Raw genomic sequence first — 22,080 nt, forward strand, 5'->3', positions numbered from 1 at the left:
GGAAAGGTGATATACTTTAAAGTTTCTGTGTTGATGTTAACACTTTGCTAAACTACAGGAAATCCTATCTAAAGTTCACATCATTTGCTCCTAAATGTCTTTTAAAGCTGATATAAAGTATTCTTTCTTCATGAAACACTGTTTGCACGCCTGCACTAAACGGGCACATATTAATTAAAGTATTTTTATTGTATCTTTTACATTAGTACTGTAGTTTTCTATACTATAGTTATGTACTTCACTTTTTCAGTGTTCTGCCTGTATTTTTATTTCCTCTTATATTTATTGTATGCACCAAAACACCACATTCCTTGTAAACTTCCTGAGCAAACCTCATTCAGAATCATATTATTGATGAAAATGTCCTCCCTAATCCTTCAGTCATTAATCACATGATTGTTTATGACAAACATCACATTTATTATTGCCCTGATGACCAACACTACGGCCCCATTATAGATGGTTATACAAGAAATGTAATCGAGCTGGTCCCTTGGTCTAAACCAGTATACATAAGCATAAGTCAGAACTATATGAATTGGTTTGAAGTTCTTGTAGCTTTCTTTACTTTTATTTTAACAGTTAAAGATGTATTGAAAGAAGTACTATTGTTGGTCCTTTTTTTTGGACCTCTTCCTGTTGTCCTCAGTTACCAACACAACAGGACACTCTGCACAATATATCTTCTGTCCATTGATTTCATATGATCTTGAAGTTCAATGTACAACATGGCTGCTGTCCTAAAGACCTACAAAACCCCCATCCCACTGATATAATTAACTAAGAGTAAAACACTGGGTAGAATTAATCAGTATGTAGCTTATTAGTGGTAAAAAAAAATCATCACTGAGTTGTAAGCTTTAATTCTGACTTGCCTTCTCAGCCAAATGCTCTTTGGTAGGCAGTGATGCGTTGTGTACAGCTTTTATTTCGAAAGAGAAAACCTGACCACCAGTAGAATGAACTGCATCCTGAAGGAAGTGAAAGCGCAGTTACAGGGAACCAAGATGCAAGCCTATGATGTAATTTCTCTGCAGCCATCTCATTGTGCAATGAACAATACAATACAATTACTTCATAAAAAGTGGAAAAACAAAGTGTTTTCTATTGACAAGAAACAACAACACAAGCTGTGCAGCTACTGAGCCACTGACTGACAATAGGAAAATGCTGTGTCATGATTGTTACTGTAAAACATGTCATACATCCAAATCAGGAATGTGGGACTGTTTGAAAGACAGCAGCTATATAAACATGAACTGGAGCCTGGTTATAATAGCATGCACACGTTTAAAACATATATAAATTGGGTCTTGCAATATAATTTGAGTGATCTGTCGTTCTAATGTATGACCTGTCTTATTCTGCAGTGTCTGTGGACATGCACTTACCAGACAGACTGGTTGTTGTTGGGTTGGCAGCTTAAAGGATATAAGACATGCTTTCACCTTATTTTAACTTATTAGAAGTTTATTCAATTACGTTACATAATGTGAAGATGTGGCTTATTACGTTATGACGGAAATAAGCTATACTAGTCTTTCTATATAAATAGTTAACCTTGTCTTTGACAGTCCCCACTTCCCTCTCCAGCTTTTCTTTGTTCAACATCACATGATAAGAAAAAGGTCGAGTTGAATTGAATTCTCTTTTATTTGTTGCATATCTTGTTCCAGGTTGGATGAGATGCTGCTCTTGAGGCACAAAGACAGCAACTGAGTGAATGTTGTCTTTTGAACCTCATTGAGTCTTATTAGGTTTTAGAGGAGCTTTTGATTCTAATTTTAAGAATAAGATTGTGTGTATAGAGGTGGTGACAGACTCACTTCATTCAGAATCAGTATCAGAAATCCTTTATTAGTCCCACAGCAGGGAAATTTACGTTGTGAGTCTAACTGATAATTCCGTCAAATGCCAGTGTGTGGTTATTTTATAAAGTTGTCTGTGTCTAAATAATTCACTTCTCATCTCTGACTTTCCCCCCACTTATCTCCCTCCCTTTTCCTTCTGTTTACTGCCTGTTTGCCACCTCTGTTTCCCTTCCTACACCCTTTCTCTCAATTTCTTTAATCTTATCCTGTTTCCTTAATCTTCGCCCTCTTTCTGCCGTGCAGCCTGATTAAAGCTGGCAACAAGCCTCCTCCGGCCACGCCAGGCAAACCCAAGAAGGCTACCACGTTCCAGGAGTTTGAGAGCATCACAAGCGATGCCTGGGATGTCGGGGATGATGACGACGAGTTGCTGGCCATGGCTGCACAGAACCTTAATATTGAGGTTGTCATGGAGACAGCAAATAAGGTGAACAACTAGATGCAGTCCTCTCAAAAATGTGTTTTTCTTATGTGTTTGTCCTAAAAAACCTCAGACCTTGACTATACTGACTTGTTTCTTTGTATCTAGAGGGGTGTTTTCACATTCCTGTGCTGAAGGGGGGATGTGTGTGTGCACGTTGCAAAAATCTGAGATTACAAATGTACCCCAGGTAAACTAAATTAGCTATGTCTTGAATACGATACAGCCAAGCGCCGTCTAGAACGCAGGAAGACTGTCTTAAAAACACCTCCGGCACAGTGTGAACTTTTAATAGAGAGTGGGAGTTAGCTGTAACAGAGAACAGTAACGCTCTGGAGCTCCGAATTTCCCATTTAGGGTAAATTGGTAGTTTGGGAAAAAAATGGCTAACTCAATATATCTGGATTTGATCTGGATAGGAACGCCACCTTTGACCTGCTGATCTTGAATAATCATTACAGTTGTAGAATCTCAAAATGCTGATTTAATCAACAGGTTACAGAGAACGGCACACTTTTGTAATATTTTATACAGAGTTTACTTAGTTCTGATCACCAGTGATAACGCTGTGTTTTCTGTACAGGTCATCGAGAATCACAGCAAGCAGCAGGAAAGACAGAGGCAGGATGACACGACGGAGCTAGAACAAAGAGAAGAGGACACACAGGAGGAGGGGGCAGAGGACGAGGAGGAGGACGAAGAAGAAGACGAGGACAGCAGGGTGGGGGAAGGGGACGTGACCAGCCCAGAGGTCTCGTTTGCCTCCCAGAGCAGCCCTTACACTGATGGCCGCCTTGTAAAGTCCCAAAGCGAAGCTCCAATTGGGTCACCTAAAGGTTAGTGAGCACCATTTCTCAGTGTCCAAAAGTTTCCTGGCTCACCTGCACACTTAAAGCCACACTGCTCTTACTTTTAGTGCACATTCTTTAACCACTTTACAACTGAAAAACAGTTTACAACATGTTTCAAGCGTCTACATTTCCGTTGGGTTATTATTCCTTTACGTGTCCGTACGATAATAATAGATTTGTTTATTTTAGTGTAAGTATAAATAGGATTTTTGGCCAATGTGTGTAAATAAGGGTTGAATGTGGTAGGAATGCCACCATATCACTTTTAAATGAATGAAATATATTTGATATTATTAGTTAAGGATTACGGATCTAGTGTATTTAATTTACGGTGGACTCGACGCTGCTTCGTGTCGACTCAACACATTCAAACAGTATCAAGTTACAACAGGAATGTTCTGTATTCAAACGGCAAAAAAATCAGCAGAACATATTTGGCAGATGTTATCAGTCTGTACAAAAATATGACTGACACTGCCCCTGCCAGTGCCGTGCTTTTGATTCGAAATCATTTCGAGTGTACAGAACATGCCAGCCTGTGTCTTGGGTGAACAGTGAACAGTTGGGAGAAGCAATAAGAGCTCTTAAGAATCTTTAAGTCGAGATTTCTTTATAACCTGCACGGTAAATCAACATAATCAAAAATAAATATAATTAGCCTCTATTTTTAAGCTTTTAGTTGGCTACATTAAAGGTTGATTACATACATTATTGTTCGTTATCACTTATTCGATTCAAGTTTTTATGATTTGGCTTTTGGGTTTCACCGTCCATTCTACGCCCCCTTATCAGTAGGAGTCATTTTTTTAACCAACAAATCACACCACTTGCGTCATACTGTACCTAGAGACAGGCTCAACCACACCTTCTTAATAATGTAAACGTTTCTGTCTCTTCCTCGCACCAAAATAACTCCTAATCTAAGTCTTCTTGCTAGAAATGTATATAGAGAAAAAGATGGCAGCAGAAGGAGACGCCTCTCTTCCACCTTATTTTAACACTTTACTACACAACAACTGCTCTGTGGCTGTACTCCTGAAACCTTCAGTGTGTGAACAGCAGCACTGTAAAGCAATAACAAATCCACATGTTAAACTTTTTAATATGTGGGAAAACTCTGAAGAACTGTAGCTTTATAGATTATAACTCCACATAGCAGCAGACACCTTACACAGTGACCGTCTGGCTGACTCTTGTCTGGCAGGTCATCTCACTGGGTGCCTTTCTGTCTATCGCTGTTTAGATACAGATAACATAAGAAGCCAATGCCTTCAGGCAGCTCCTCTTATCTCCTCAGAGAAGACACATGCCTCGGCGCATCATGTGCAGACACAGGAATATGCAAAGACGTCATCTTCCTGCACCTCTATGATATTACACAAACACTACAGCTTAATGCATGCGCTCGATGTGCTTGGCAGGTGGGTAAACAACTTGACACACACAGTAACAGTAGGCCTGCATTGCCGTGTCTCATTTCTTTTTAGATTTGATTTTCCTCCACATCCTGGTCCTTTTTTTCTTCTCCTATTGTGTGTGCAGCATGACAGCGAGGAATAGCTCACATGCCCCGGTCTAATTAGATAATGGCAGACAGCATAGCTTTCATTAGTGAGGCCCAGTCTCTCTCCATATACTTCTACATTATGCACTCATACGTAATGCCCTGCAGGTTAGAGTGTGACACACACACGCATGCACGCACGCACACAAGCTGGTGGTTATTATGACATCTGAAGTTCCTGGTGTCATGTGACATATCTCAATAAAATACACCCTCTTCACGTAGGTATCTTTTTCCTTCCTTGTAATCAATCATGCTATTTACTGTGATTAACAGGTCAAAAAAACTACTGACTTCATCTAACTTGTCTTTATTAAACTGTTAAAAGTTATTAAATGGACTCTAAAATGTGTAAAAATGACCCAAAAAGTTCCAATACAAAAAAGCGTCTGCATGCTTTGATGATCTTATTTCATTTGTGTAAGTGCATATAAAGCAGTCCAGATTGGGAACATGCTTGTGGATTTTTATTTTGCTCTTGTAAAAAGGGACTAAAAATCGGCCGCATTCCAGTTTTCTTAATTGCCGAACACAGCTGACGTGCAGGGGTTTGATCGAGCCCTGAGAAACGTTGGCAGTGCTGTTCACAAGAGTCTTTATGAACTCTTGCTTAGTGTCTAGCGTGACAGAAGGAGCATCCCCCTCTCCACATCAAAGTCCCGACCCCACCAGCTTGTTCATAACTTGTTCTGTGTGCTGCCACTGTTTAGCTCGGTCTCATTCTGTCTTATTTTGGCACATCTGGGGGAACATGTGGCGTTGGCAGACTGAATTAATATGGCTGTCTCGCTGTTATAAAACACAGTTGAAACACATATTACTTTACAAACGTAACTGCTACGGCTCATTGCAAAACAAGACTCAAACGGCTACTGCTTTCATCATCACCGGGCTAGGAACCATAAAAACGACATTTGTTACTAGATCCATAATGGGATTCATAGTCTTTGCAACTTTACTACTATTAAGTTCTTCCATTAAAACAGCTTCAAATTGTAGCTCGGAATATATCCTTGCTCTGAGAATTATTTAGAATACTTGTACATACCTCTTAACTTTTGATTAAGTGCCTTCATCTGGTCAGAATTCAAGTTTGTTTCTGATCAAAAATCAACAAAAGTGATATTTCCATCAGCCTCAATTGTCCTTTGGGTTACTAACAAAGCCTGCTGACACACTGAACAATTGACTTGCTTACCAGCACATTAGCATTGTCGTTGTATGAGGGAGCTAAAGGCACTTCCGGCTAAAATTACAGCCCCGCACCCTTTCCAGGTAAGATAATGAATTAGAGCGAAGCAGAAAATAATAGGTCTTAATGTCAAACAACAAATAAATGCCGAGTTACGGTTTCTATACTTCCTCCTCAAAAAAAGGACAGTAAAAGAAATGACAAAACCCTGCATGCTGATGTTCAAATTGGAGTAGCTGAACAGTCATTTTGAAGCTGCCATTTCTAACTTTAAAACGTAGGCAGATACAATGCAAACAGAAAACCTTAGCCCTCCAACATTGTGCGACTGTATTTACAGATGTTCTGAAGACTTAGGCCTTCAACATGACCCCCAAAGGATCTTCCTTTGCCGTGTTATCTGAAAGCCCTCTTATTTGTTGAGTGTTTGTTTGGGTAACCCTTTGCCCTCTCTCGCCTCTTCATCCTCCCTCCAGATGCAGCAGGTGAGCATGCATCGCTCCACAGACAGCGGTCTCTGCCGCACCGGCCGCCCGTCATCCCTCTGGTGGCTCGCATGGCTGACCAGAACACATCCGGCACCCCGGCCATGACCGAGAGAGAAGCGTCCCGTCTGGATAAGTTCAAACAGTTGCTGGCGGGGCCCAACACAGATCTGGGTAAGTGATATTTCCCTGTCTCGCTCTGAATTTGATCTTTTTCTTTTTGTTACCGAAGCTCTTTCCGATCCTTTTGCTCCTCACTCTTAGTTTACTCTCTCTCGGTCTGCCAGCTGCGCCGCGCTTTTAACGATGATGTGAGGGGGGAAGTCATTCAGCCATCTGGACATGCAGATTACAAGGGGAAAAAATACCACCAACAACAAAAGCAAATGACAGGCCTTTGTTCTATCCGAACGACAGGCCTTTATTGTTTATCCAACCCCAGAGACTTTGCTACCACTGCCATCCCAGTGGCCATGAAATCCTCGCGGACCTCCCTCTTCAGAGGCGACTTTGTGTCCTCTGAAACTAACTTTTGGCAACCGCTACGCTAACCCGGTGCATCAATCACATAGTTTCAGAAGATTAACGACATCAAAGTGTCTATCGGAAGAGTGTGCGAAATGAACCTGTCTGAGGCTACACGGTTACGTTAAGATCCAGCCAGAGAGCAATCCATCATTTATAAACACAATGTTGTGTAATGGAACGCTTAAGCCCGCTGTTAGAAGCAGAAGCTGCCCGAATCGCAGGAGTATTTTACATCGTTTTTAAAGGTAAGGCTGCATAGAATGAAGGTCACAAAGTAATGATTTCTGAAGCAAAACAAAAATCATATTTCAAGTTACATCCATTGCATAGGTCAACCCTTGTAAAAAACCAACAAAAAAAACCAAACAGTTTAAATAACGATCACTGAGATCTTTTTTTAGGCAGTAAATAAACGTGCCATAATAACAATAACAATAATAACAATAAAACAAACCCAAAAATAAATACAAATAGTAATAATAATCTTAATAATCAAACTATGATACATATACATGTTTTTAAATGATATATAATTATTAAAAACATTTTAATAAATAGATATAATTATATAATTAAATAATCAATACTTTCAAAAATGGAAAATGAAAAATATGCAGCCAGATTTTTTGTTCTGTGAGCTAAACACTATATATCTATATCAGACATATATCATATCTGATGTCATGCCATACCAGTCAAAGGCCTAAGCATATGTGATTAAACATTGTTATATATTTCTTTACAGGCATTTGGATTTTTAAAAAACTTTTTGACGGTCAGTATGGCTGTTGAAATACCAGATACAGACACAAAGAACAACTCCCTGACCTGATGTGATATTTGCAAAGGACAAGCACATGCTGCCTAATGTAAACATAGCATACGTCTTACTCAATGGTGGGCCAGAATTATGAGGACATAGAATCTGTGCTTGGTGTGAAAAGAAAAGCTTTGCTGAAGTTGGGGAGGCACAGAGACTGACTCGTGAATATGAGTTTCGTGGAGAGTAGGATCAATTTAAAAAGCCTATTTAAGTTCAGATATGTTCCGTGTTAAGATAAGAAAAACATTAAGGATGCGGTTGCATTGTGAATTGCCGCATCGTGTGTGTGTGTGTTGAGTACGCCTGACAGAAGGGGAGCATGAAGTAAGACCGGAGGAGAGAATTATAAAAGTGCAGTGCTTAGCAAGAGAATGGGTTATGCGCCTGTCTAAATACCCTAAATATGCTTAACACAAAAGGAGTGTGTCGGGAGTTCTTTCAGCGCAGAAATGACACAGTTTAAATACCGTAGCCTCCATTCCCAAATAGTGGCTGCGGTCCTAATTCACCACAGCGGCAGAGGCTACCAGACATTCATCCGAGGCTATTATTAGAGAGGAGCCTTTTGTAGGATTTTCTTGTTTGAGTATATTTTAGTTTTAATCTTCTCCGTTGTTTGACATACTCCCGTGACTGTAAGACGTTGACTGTAAGAATTGCTCATTATAGACGGACTGATACTGGACTTTTGTGACACCACCGTTTTTTTACATTTGGTTATTAAAGAATTAACTTGTGTGTGCTTAAGGTTGAGCTAAATGACCTAACATATCATTTAGCTATCCTATACTGACTCTTGAGACTTTTCTGCTTACATAATTAGTTTGCAGCTAGAGAGCACTAACCTTGGTCCAAAAGCAGTTTCTATAAATGAAAAACATTGCGTGTATTCGCCCCGTTATGCAGACCTTCTACAAAATGTCACCTTTTTATTTTTACACAGGCTTTCATTTTTCAGGAAGTGACAAAGTTCCCTTGAATTCTTTGTATTTAAACTCGGGCTGTCAACCGATTAATCACATGATTTATCAAGTCATTAAAAGTAGCTCCACCTTTACCAGCTGTGATGAACACATGCATCAATAGTCATAATGCATCATTTAATATATACATTGTCCATGCATGGTCTGCCTTTAGTGAGGGTTGGGGCGCTATCTGCAGTAGCTGTACGCTCGGCCAGCAAGTGGTGTTTAAGACGACGTACTCCGGTGGAAGCTGGATTCACACTGACAGTAAATATAACCGTGGTGTTTTGGAGAACCATCTGGCGGTGCTTTGAAGCTGAACTGTTCCCTCTCCGTTAAAGGCTTGTTTCTGCTCGCTATTCACAATGTTTGCTGATTTTACAAACTACGGAGCGGGCCGAGGGGTCAGAAATCATGCGCACATTAATGGCAGTTTGCATTTTTAACACGTTAACTGTGACAGCCCTAATTTAAACACTGAGATATTCCTCAGTTCATGTTGTTTCTTAACCTGCATCCACAAAGCATTTTTCTGTCAAAAGATGTGGCTGATTGGTTTAGAATACCAATAAAAGTGTGTGTGTTTGTACCACTTGTCGCCAGTTTGTAGATGCCACATATAGATTACTTTGAGCTACACACACACACACACACACACACACCCACACACACACACACAAACACAAACGAGCATTGGCTAAGCTCCTGAAATGTAAATGCTGCATTACATTAAGTCTGAACGGCCTTAGTCAGCACACGCTTCACCTCCAAGCGCGATCCCCTTGAAAACTTTTGGTACAAAACAAACAGTTTCCCAAGACGTCAGCGTTAGTCAACGGTGGTCGCGAGTGAACCCTGTACATCAGCAGAGTGTCTCGAGGTGTCAGCCCCCATTAGGGCCCCGCCAGGCATCACAAGCCGGCTGTCTAAATTTAGTTTAGTCTCCGCGCCGTGATTAGATAGCCCAGAACGGGGCGAGCCACGCTGCCGGCTGCTGGCAGCATGAAAGATGAACTTCATTCACAGGACATAATTAAGAGAAGGCTTTGGGAGGTGGGGGGGGGGGGGGGGGGGGTGATGAGGGGTGATAAGGGAAGGGAGCAGATAAGATAAGATAAGATGAAATTTTAATGATCCCCATGGGGAAATTGGGTCATGGCAGCAGCAAAGGATGGGATATAGATGAGAATTTAAAAGAGGAATGGTGACCATTAGAGCGTACTGTAAAATAATACTGCAAAATAAATAAAACCAATGCTTGCTCGTAGTTTATGTTTGCATCTTGGTTTAGAAGTCTTTGATTATGTTTAATAATACACACTTATTTCACCAACTACACATCCGGAAGATGACCAGACGGATTCATCCTAGTCCTGAAAGCTGAGGGGCATTTTCCCCACAGGGCGTCTGTGACACACTCTAACTCCCACACGTAGAAGTGGACACTGTCAGCAGGGGATGACGCCGCCGCCCCCCCCCTTACGTAAAAGAGAAACTGTGACTGTCCTTGAGCTCAAAGGGAGAGCAGGGCCGCGATGATCCATTGGTTGGTTCCTCTCTTGGACGTGTAATTAATTGCAGAGGCAGCCATGTTTTTGGGCCAAGCCCCTCGACTGCCGGTCTCTGGAGTCCGAAGGCGTGTTGGTCTCCCTCCGACCGTGTTGGTCACTCTGTGATTGATCTGTGATTTTCTAAAATGATAGACTGTTACTTAAAATAACAGCTACCTCCACTTTGTGTGAAAGGCTTTCTTTAGTTGTGTCAGAGGGTGAAGCAGAGTTTTCCTATTCATGCTTTAAGTGATATTAAAATACTCCTGCTGAACTGGATTGAATTGAAGGGATTGTATGGTGAAAAAGGCAACAGTTCGGAGGCTTGAATACACTTCTCCATGTTCTCAATTATCTGTGTTTTATTAGTCAAAAGCCTAGCACTAGCACTCAATTCAGCATTATATCTTATTAATAATAACAAACCTCTGTATTTATTGTAATATATTTGTTATTTATTGTAGTACAATGTACATCATTTTACTTTAATTTATGATGTTTATGTAATAATATTCTATTTAATTATCTATTAAATAATTTAACCTATTATTCTATCCTTTTTTTTTACCATTCATACATTAACTCTTTTGTGCATTACATTAATATATATATATATTTATTTTTGACATATTCCTTTTTAACTTATGTTTGTATTAATATCTGTTTTTAATTTAACTTCTTACGTTTGTATGGATGTTTTTCTCCCATTTTTTTTAAGACATATTTTGTTTATTCATCTTTTTATTTTTATTTTAAATGTTAAAAAAAATCCCAATTTAACCCAATAATTCAGATTTTGATCATCTTTAATATTCCCAACTTGCCTTCATGATCCTGTTAACACTCGCATAATATTTTTAAATATTATTATTTATTTATTTAGTATAAGCAATTCAAAAAATGAGAAAACTAATAATAATAATATTGAATAAATAAGGACAACACCGAGGATCCCCTTATCTCTTCAAACAACTTTACAATCAACCAAAAGACACACATGACTTGCAGAATATAATCCCACTCTTTGTTAGAGCTGATTTCTTTACCATTTACACACACATACTGAACATCCCTGTCAGTCTGCCTTTCTCTCCCTCTCCTCCCCTCTTTCTCTCCATTGAGCCTTGCGACAGGTTGTGTCAGCGGCCTGTTTAGCATGTAAGGTCGTGTAGAAGGTGACCTGTGCGTGTGGTGAGAGCAAGGTGATTGATGTCGGGTTGATTTCAGCTAATTATTCCTGATGTCCTGAGGCGAGCCTGTCTGCTGAGTGAACCTGAACGCAACGCCCACTGAACGCTCAGACACTGAACAGGGACTCGTTTCAGATACTGAGGGAAAAGAGAACAGACTTTTTAGCCAGTCCATTGACGAGTTTGACTTCTGGTTAATGCAGCACAGTTTTTTTTTGAGAAGAGGTTCAACATTTTCACATTGGCTGCCAGATTGGTGGAATATGCTTGAATATGAAGCCAATTACCAACATCTTTTAATGAATCATTGGGGACTTTAAGTTCTTAGTTTTGTTTGTTTAGTTCCAGAACCTTTTATAAAACGTGCTGACACTATGGTGGCCTAACATATTTGTAAATACTTGTTATTGGACATATTATACTCATTCATATTTGTATATTGTGCCTCTACTGTGACATGTTTACATGCTTTAATGTTTCGAAAAGCTCTTTATTTTCCTCTTTTCACCCCCTGTCTGAAACCAGAGCCCAGTGTGCTTTGATGTGGTTGGTCAAGAGATGTCCCGCCCCTAACCTACCACATACAGTGTGTTGGAGCGCTAGCAAATAGAAACACCTGTTTGAGATAGTGATGTCACTATGTTCTGGAAGTAAAAGTCTAATGGAGGAGTTTCAGGCAGAGGGGGAGTGAGTGGGAGAGAAACTCCCTCTGGAAGGGAACTATCTGAATTTAGCCTTTGCAGACCATTTACATGCACTAAAACCCATATTTCACACTACAGGAAAGGGAAAAGCCCCCAAAACCTGATAGGGACTCGTTAAGTACTCTTGTATCTTTGTATAATTACCCTATGAGATACAGCAGTTATCAGCTTAATGATATTCTGCATTAATTTAACAATGTTGTGACAGATGGACTCATTAAACAAATGTTGATGTTCGGATCACATTATTGGGAGAGAAACTCCCTCTGGAGGGAAGTAACACACTTCAGGAAAGGTAAACTAGGGCCTCTTTAATACTTTTTAGCTCCTTTAAAAATTCAAGATGAGGTTGTGTACGTGGCAGATTTGTAGTGTGTGTTTCCCCTCGACTCTGTAATGATGTATACTTTCTATAAGCCACTTGCTCAATGACACGCTGTGAGTCACACTGTCAGAGTGACGGACTCCCGGCATGTCTTTTTTTCCTTTTTAATTGATTTCAAGGCCGAGATCTGGCATCTGACATGCAGCAGTCATCGCTGGATGGCAGAAATACTGCTGTTGCTATGGCAATGGTCCTTTCACCCTCTTCCCCTTTCTTGGTCATTTATCCTGACTCCATGTCTGACTTCCCTTTTCTATAAGTTGCTTTTATTGTTTGTCTTCCTCTTCTCTCTTTCAGTTCAGTTCCGCTCGGACATGTACCCCCACACTAGGGTGTCAATCATTATAAAATCCACACCCAAAATCACATAAGAACACATTCATTCTTGTCCACAATAAAACACACTTTCCTTGCCTTGCTGCCTGTGTGTGTCTCTCTCCCCTCTGTTGGGGGTGCTGCAGCTCTTTGTTACACCTCACTAAGGCACGCTTCTCCCTAGCTCCCATCACCCCTCACTGCAGCATCTACAGTCAGGAGGCCTGCCACTTTTCTGCCACAGTTCGCTCTCCGCACACTCGGCACACTCCGCAGTGCTACAATCCTGTTACACAGCAGCCACCATATGATAGGCTTAGCATCAGCGCTGTTTGCAGAGTTAATAGCCGCCATCAAAGTGGGAAGTGGCGATGTAATTCAATTTACCTCGGCCCTAATGCCGCGTTTGAAAGCGCTGTCCATGTGTGACAATTTCAGGGGTGTGTGTCGCAGGCTCGGGAAGTGTAGAAGAAGAGATAATGCAGCATTACTGTCCACATAGGTAAATCTCTGGGAAACAGTACAGGGAGAAGCATTTGACTAAAGTGTGTAGGAAAAAATGAATGCACTGTAGGTTATTGTATTAGAAAGTGGATAGAAACACAAAATATTGAACCCTGTGTGTTCTTTTTACCAGTCACTGGCATATGTATGCATCTGTGCATTAATGTTCATGTATGTGTGTGTGTGCTGCTTGCTACATGTCCCCAGGCAAAACACCTGACTTAATAAGGTTGGTCCAACCTCCAGCTGTCTCCTGTGTCAGTAGCCTCCCAGCTTGTCTGAATGAGTTTACTCAGATGTTACACGGTGGTCTTCCTTGTGAATTTTTCATCTTTTCTTTTCTAAGTGAAGCTTCACTGAACACACTTACAGTCCGCACCTGTTCTCTGCTTGGCACCGGGCTGCTTTATATCCAGGGGAAGGCATTAAAAATCAGCAGTTTATTTTCTATATTTACTTATGGAAGTAAAAAGGGCCAACCAGATTAGACATATCACTGTTTTGATTAATTCTGCTCGGTCTACTTGACCCTTAAAGGCTATAATGAATGTACACACGTTAACGATGCAACCCTTTTCTTTTCTTTCCTTAAGTTAGCAAATTATCAGAATCAGAATACCTTTATTCGTCCCACAGAGGGGAAATGTTCCTTTCTTACAGCAAAGAGCCAAAGACAGCTTCATATGTCACCCAAGATACAAACATATGTACAAAAATGACACAATTTTACAAAATACACAAAAATAGACCTCAGAAACAGTTCTGAGCCAGGTATTTATTGCAGTTATTAACGGTGTTTGTATATATATATATATATATATATATATATATATATTGCACATAAATGGTAAATTACTGTCTTACTTTATTACAAATGACAACCCAACACCCAGAGAAATAAGCAATAACTTGAAATAGTTTACAGCTGCGCATTTTGATTAATGTATCGCCATAAGAAAGGACTCAAAACCCATAGATCCCACAAGGCAGCAAAATATTCAGTTTTAGAGGGAGCCTTAATATGTTTTTTTATTATTTCCCCTCTCCTGTAATGTGTTTTATAGGTTTCTGTGAATGTAAATGATCTGCAAAGGCTAGAATCCAAAAGTATGTCTCCCCTCCAGCCTGCAATGCCACCCTCAGACTCCTTTATTTACAGACCGGGCCCTGGTTTCAGACAGAGGGTGTTTCTATGGACGAGCAAAACATTTTTTTTGCATATAAATGGATTGTTTTCTAAAATACCTGAAATTTGGATCTATCCAATGAAATGATTACCTGTTTACAAAAAAAAGAAGTAATCGTACATATCTTAATTAATGCTTATCTTTAAAAAATGTCACCAGGTCACATATTCTGGAACCTGCTCCATGTGAATCAGTTCACCGCAAAGAAAGCCTCTGGGAATTGACTATACAAGATTTTTTTATATCACACATTCTCTCACACTAATTCTCACACCTGTATGCTCCTCTATGCTCGGTGTCCTCTCCCAGCCATCTGGGCCATCCATCAGGCCTCCTGAGCAGGTATAATCCAGGGGGGAGTATCTTTTTACAAGAGTCCCATTAGTTTATGAGCCGTCTGCTCCCCGGCGCCATCACTTTGTCCTCTGTATGAGTTAGACCGTTCAGGACTCTCTCCCAGCGTTCAAGGTTTATAGGAGGGGAGCTTAACTTTTTATTAAACTGCATGATGAAGGTGTCCGTCCTGATTGTATTGTTTTTTTGACCTCAATGGCAAAATAGCTTCCGATGACACAGGTACAACGCCTTTTACAAGAAGAGCGGGGTGGCATTTACCCCGCTATTCAGCACAGCTTTATTATCCAATACTTTCATGGGTATCACAGGGGATTCAACACTCAAACACTTTATTGTTATATGCACAATAGCCACAGCATTGTTTTGGCAATGAATATCTGAATATAAAAAGTCCCAGGCTCCTCAAACAATGCAACAATAAGTGGTGGAGGAAGTACTTTAGAAGTAAAAGTAACAATACTACGTTTTTTAAAATACTATTACAAGTAAAAGTCTAACATTGAGTATCTTACTAAATTAAAATTACAAAAGTATTGACTTCAAAATATACTTAAATTACTAAACGTACTTGTTATGTGTAATGGCCCCTTTCAGAATCAAATGTATGAAAGTACTTTATTATGAATATTGATGCATGAATTACTTAGTTTGAGTACAGCTACCTCAAAATTGGATTTAAGTACAATACTTCGCTAATTGTACTTTATTACATTCCACCACAGCATATGACATACTTAAAATGAAAGGATAAAAAACACGATATAGGGAAGTTGACATAAATTATCCAAGTAAGTTGCAGGAATAAGAAACGTATAAAATAGAATGTTAGATTAAATACTGTACTTTTGAATAAATGCTCTCAACTCTAATAATATATAGGTTGTACGTATTTTAAAGGAACAGGTCCAATGACTGATTGTTGTGGCACTTGGTTTTGAACGCCGTTCATGCAAACAGTGTCGTGAATTGTCTTGGATTTGGTGAGGAAGCTTCCTGATACCAACCCCAGTTTGGGCAGGTGCGTGTGGTATTCCCGTGCGCGCATGTTGCCGAGGAACCTTGTGGTGTTTTGCCCCAGTGGTCGCGCTCCGTCTGAATGATGCCTGAATAGTGCATGGCTCCGGCCCGCCAACCGTCCTCCCTCCTGCTGCTGTCAGCTCCCTGCTCAGCCAGCACTGACTGACAGCGCCTCTCGCCGTCTTCCATCCTTCTCACTGGCCTTGCCACAGAACCGTGCACACTGGCAGGTGGACTGACTGAAAGCCAAGTATACAGGCAGACATGGGAGAAGAAGTGCAGGAACACACTATTACACTTACAATCACTTATACACACTCTCATACTATCTCCATTTGGTTTTTTACCCTCTAACTTGTTGCCCTCACCTGGCCACTCCCTGAGTATAGTGAAACCTATAGATAGTGAAACTATCAGAAGAAGTAAAATTGAACGTTGCGCTATTAACGAACTTCATCACGTACGCATGGCTCCGCATCACCATCGCTAAGCTAAAGGCGGCTAACGTTCAGCGTTGTTTTAACTACAGACCTTATTTCAGGCATCGAACCTCAAGTCATTGATCACATATCCATAATAGAGCTGCGGCAACTAGTTATTTCATTGTTAAATTGGACGTTTAAAAAAAAAGACTAAACTGTTTTTATATAATCAATCATTTGTTGTTTTGGAACTACAGACGTTCACTTGTTCCATCGTCTCAAATAAAAATATTGATGCATTTGTTTGTCCTTTTGATATTAAATGTATTATATTTGCATTTTGGAGTGTTAGGCCTGAAGTAAAAAAGCATGTTAAAAACATCGCCCTGCGAGGTCGGCTTACACACAGCTAAGACTAAATAATAAACACTAATCGAGAACATTAACCAACCTTTTTATAATTGGCTGTTTTAGGTTTTTTGGCTTAAACTAGGTACAAACATGATATTTATTTATATTTTGCCCTCCGAATGTTTCAAGAGTCATTGGGCGTCCATTACCTCGGAGAGTCCCGCATCAGAGCAGCTGTTGTGGGGTGTTCAACAGAAGGTACATGGTGTCCTAATCACCCCCTGTGGTCCCCAGCTTAACTCCAGCCAACACAAAGTGCACCCCTGTAAGTTCATGCATAATGGAATACAGTCGACGCACCGAGGAAAGGGCTGGCGGCAGTTGCCCTTGACTTGCACATTGCTGATGTTACAGGTGTTTTAATGCCAGCGAGGAATAAAGCTTCCTGCCGGGTTGGGACCGTCTCTTCAGACTAATCCCCTCAGCGCCGCGCCTGCCAGCATGACAAACACCCACAATACTTATCACACTAATTCCAAAGCATGTTTATATAATAATGTGGTACTTCATTGGTCCCAAAAGGGGAATTCTGTGTTTCCTTGCCCCCGCTTGCACTTTTAAAATGTACGCTCTCAAATGATTGCCTGTGGGGTGAATTGACTGTAAATTGATGTTTCACTTTAATGGGTTGCCGCTGCATTGTTCCTGTCGAGAAAGGAATGTCTATTACAGCATCAATTAGAAGTTATTTTTGTATAGAGAGGAGTGACAAATGTGTCCGTTAGAAAATGGCTTGTTTGCTCAACGAAACTGAAGGGAACAGCCAGTCCCTCGCCGCCTCCGGGGCAGTCGCAGAAACTTCCCCAACCCCATCTATGTGAGAAGTACCCGCCAAAAAAACCAGCAGATTAATTTTCAAAATGTCATGAAATGCCTTTAATTTATTCCATTGGAGCTGTCTCATTCGGAATGCACGAGAGATGCCCTAGAGAGCCATATATGCTTTCTGAGAGATGAGCTAGCCTCTTACTAATGAAACGACATCTGCAATTTAGCCTGTACGTCAACTATGCTCATGTTGCCCTCTCTGTCTCTGCCCACTGCGGAGACTTTACTTCTCTGAAATTATGCCTCTGAAACTGCAGTGGAGATGAGTGTAGCTGTAGAGTAAGACTTAAGGAAATAGGGATATGAATACAGTTACATGAGAGTATATTTGCATTAGAATAAAGCACTATATGTTCCATTTTTCCAATGGATCATGGTATTATGTCTTTATTAAACAATGACTATGCATAAAACAACATTCATCTTAAGAGAGATTTAGCTATTTGTGTTATTTAAAGAGGGGGTTTCCACTTCCTGTAGTGTGTTAACATTCATTTTTGTACAAGTAAATAGTGTGCAAAGGCTTAAATCCTATAGTCTACACCTCCCCCCTATACTTGCATATTTATCAGAACTATAATGCTTTGCTTTGCTTCCAATTAAAACTAAATAGGGTTATAAGGTATTGCGGTCAAGACTTGTTGCTTTCCATTTTTTTTGCACCATGGGAAAGAAAGTGAATGTCTGCATGTTTTAAGCTCAACTGCTAGCATACACCAATGCTTGATGGCTGCAAATAAAAAAGCAGATTGTTTAAAGTCTACATTAAGTTGAGTTTCCACCCATTTGCTCAGAGCAAAGCTATAAAAACCAGAAGTAAATTATCTTAAAACCAGTCAAAAGATAACATCTGCAGCATTTTACCTCAGGAATAATTCCAATATGTGGATTGGAAGAATACGACCATTGTCCCTTCATGTCCTGTGCCAGTGCATCAGTAGTACCAGCAGCATCTGGGCTGCAGTAACTGTGATTTAGATTCTGCAGTGGTCCATCTCTCTGCTGGAGAGGGTTTGGTAGACATGAGTAAAGGCTGTGTGTGCTCTTTTTCGGTCAGTGATATATGGGTCTAACGGGCACATCTGCTTGTTCTGTTGGTCAAATGCTACAAATATGTGCCCTTTGCCCTTTCCCTGCACACTTCCTTCTACATACAAACATCCTCAGGGCACACATTTGTTGTTCTCCGGCCTTATCTGGAATACAAAGTGTTCGACCAAAGGGGACGAGGCTTGCTGGAGATCACTGCAGCATCACAATGTAAAGTCGATTAGCCAACTCACGTCCTTTCACCCCTCCTCTCTTTAACCCCCCCCCCCCCCGTGGTGAGATTAATGCCGGGTAGGGGGAAATATAACATAGTTTAATTAAGCCCGAGTCCACAAGATTCATGGACTCATTTCTTTGTCTGACAGTGCAAATGAAGGTTCAAAAGGTGCGAGGCAGGAGGAGAGACACCCTTGACTGGCTATTGGGAGAGTAATGAATGTAATGGTGCACATAATGATCCCCCCCTTAAAAGTGTTGGACTTTGTTGTAAGTGCCTTCTACATAACTTTACTGCGGCTGCCACTCTCTCTCTCTGTCTGAGAGAAAGACGCCGTCAGGATTAAGGCATATGAATTTATACACAGAGGTACGGATATTAAAAAATGTAAGAATGAAGAGGTGAAGCAATAGGGAGCTGTGAAAGTTGCACATTTCATAAATGTACGCATAAATGCTTTGACGTGCAGCAGGCGATCAATTGCCACGGCTCAGGAATTAGTCTGTAGTGAGCTTGCAAAAAAGAAAAAGGATGCATTTTTATGAACCACACTGGGACCGGAAACTAGTTGAGCGCAGAGACGGGATCACACGACGTCAATTGTACGATACCATGTCAGAAACATAAGGTATTGCTTGGTATACAGTTCTCCTGGGTGTTTCTGAAAAGTGGCAGAAGATGGTTCCAATGGATTTAGTGTTGACCTCTTATAATGTCCTTGTTATTGGACGTCAATGCTACCCGGATTCGAATCTGACCCGGGACCACATGTCATCCCCTCTGTCGTCCTCTTTCAGAGCTATCACACAAACAAAGTAAAAGCCAAAGTGAAAAATAAAAAATACAAAGCTGGGAGCCAGAGATTTTCCTTTGTATGCCATGCATCCTTCTGCTTCAATTTGTTGCTTATAATACCCACAATGCAACTCTGAACGCTGGCTGGTAACGAGGCTCATCGCTTACTAAATGCACGACTCCAGATTGGACTTACAAGCTTGAAGTCTTTCTCCCTAAACCAAATTTATTGTGAGCCACAATAGGCTTAATGCAACTTGTTTGCACATAAGCAGTTAAACTTCACAAGGCCTGAATAATATAAGGACTGAAATACTAAAATGTCAACAGCTTTTATTGACACAAATTACTTTACAGAAATGACATTTAGGCAACAAAAACCTGGCTAAAATTCAGGGTGGCGTTGATTTTAAATCATTAAAAACTAGCAACATTAAACACATACATAAAAAGTAGCTGTGAAAATCAGCTCTACCTTTATTGAGCTTTAATGTGTTAAATAGGTGGCTTCCCCTTATAGTGCCAATCTCACAAAAACAGCCACATTTAATTTAAGGTCCAGTGCTTACTAGGGCTAAAGCTAAAGATTAAGAGAGGCAAATTCTTTGAATAAACAGATTTCCTCTCTCTGCACTAATGCTCACACACAACTTTTATAGTCGTGTCCGAGAGTCTTTTTTTTCATCGTGGCGACTTGCTGCTGCACACGTAACCTTGGTATAATCAAGAGCCTTCCCATACCGTGGGGCCCTGACTCCCTCTGAACCGACAGCCGTGCCTCACACTAGATCACTGTATTGAATTTCTATATAATTAAATTCACCGGGGACAAGGTAAGGGAGAAATTTTAAGTGGAAGATGCGCAGGAACTATCGTGAATAAATAGCTTCTCCCTTCAGCTGAACAGGCTCTAATGCGTTTCACTCAATTTAGCCAATGGACTTAGCCCATTGCTGTTTAGCTGATTGTTATTTCCTATCCCGCTATCTGTCTCTGACTCTCCATTGCATTTACCTTGAAGAACAGGCACGGCAGAGTCATTTGGCAGCCGTAATCAATATCGTTCACTCCGTGCGAAGGGCTTATCAATTCCCAGCCTGAATAAGAGTCGAGGAGGAATTCGGCTTATTCATTAAGTACAGTTGTTTCTCTTTTTCCAAGAAAAGTATATTAAGGCATTGCCATTTCATTTGCACGGGGATCAATTTCCCCTCCCGCCTTCACTCTTGGAATGCAGGTAAAACAGCAGCAGAGCAATTACATGCAAAGAGATTTCTATTGCGTTTTCAGATTTGGCTGTGGCAACTTGTCTTGTTGAATGCTAATCGGGGGGGTTTATATTCGCAGGGCCCGGCAGAAGAGGATATATCTGTGAATAATGGATGAGTTAACGTTAGAGAGAACTCATCCTGCTTTTTAAGGAACTCTGCTGAAGGAACGCACACATAGATATCCTAAACTGCCATGTCTTGGTAGACAGTTCATTCGGTGATTTAACGCTCCTCTCAGAACAGTCATTTGGGTGGAGAATATGTGATGTGAAGGAAATATCGTGTGTATTATCCAAAAGATGTTGAAAATGAACTGAAGTTTGCCTCCAAATGACTTACTGTGATCAGAATATCCATGTGATTGGGGAACATTGTGTAACAGAACAAACAATAGCTAAAATTGTGATATTTTTCAGCTGGAAAATGATACCTTACACAATAGCGTAATTGTTATCTAGGATCACCAAAAATAGGATAAATACGCAGGTTTTCAAACTTTCCACAATGTCGTGTTAGAGAGAGACAGAAAATTGGCTGTCTGTGTAGCACCTACCATCAGGCCGTATTTTCTGGGTCTGCATGGACCCAACGGGAACTACTCTGCCAATCTAAAAGTTCCATTTAAACCTCTCCCTCAGATTTATTTTACATTACAGCCCGCCAGAGATTCTTTTTAATAATCCACTTCAAACCCATTAGATGATTTCCATGATGTAAAAGAGATGAAGAGGAGCTGAAGTTTGGGCAGTGAGGACATGGTTGGTTGGCTATTTGATTTATTGAAAGATGTCCAAGGAAGACGTATCCATCATCCAATTATGGTTGGGTAACTGTTTGGATTGGATTTAGTGTCATTGTATTTTGATGCCTTTAATCGCTGAAAAGCTGGATTTATTACCATGAAACAGGGCTTGGTAAAATATGGATTCTATATTGATTTAGAGATAGGAACGAGACGAGATATTGCCTTCCATTTTGGATTTCCTAAGTGGCATAAGTGTGGTCTTTTCCTGGTCTTAAATGAGACTTTACAATATGTATTCATTACCGCATAGAATGGAGCATTGATGACATCATTTTGTAGGCTGGCCTGGAAGTATCTCAAGGGCTCCCTCGCAATTCGGAATATTCCAGAAAATGATCTCTGTGGCAAACACACATTTATGATACTTACATG

At 40.5% G+C, this 22,080-nt stretch overlaps 1 protein-coding gene across 5 annotated transcripts in view; it reads left to right on the plus strand.

Moving 5' to 3' along the window:
• The window catches only part of tbc1d22a (TBC1 domain family, member 22a), a 105,002-nt gene that overhangs the window by 782 nt on the left and 82,140 nt on the right, over window positions 1–22,080 (plus strand). For all 5 annotated transcript variants that reach the window (XM_063906035.1, XM_063906034.1, XM_063906037.1 and 2 more), the window contains 3 exons: window positions 2,115–2,298; window positions 2,876–3,128; window positions 6,376–6,558. In XM_063906035.1, the coding sequence (XP_063762105.1) occupies window positions 2,115–2,298; window positions 2,876–3,128; window positions 6,376–6,558 (620 nt within the window). The remainder of the gene's footprint in view (window positions 1–2,114; window positions 2,299–2,875; window positions 3,129–6,375; window positions 6,559–22,080) is intronic.

Source organism: Eleginops maclovinus, chromosome 17 (genome assembly GCF_036324505.1).
Source record: "Eleginops maclovinus isolate JMC-PN-2008 ecotype Puerto Natales chromosome 17, JC_Emac_rtc_rv5, whole genome shotgun sequence".
In the NCBI taxonomy this organism is placed as follows: Eukaryota; Metazoa; Chordata; class Actinopteri; order Perciformes; family Eleginopidae; genus Eleginops; species Eleginops maclovinus.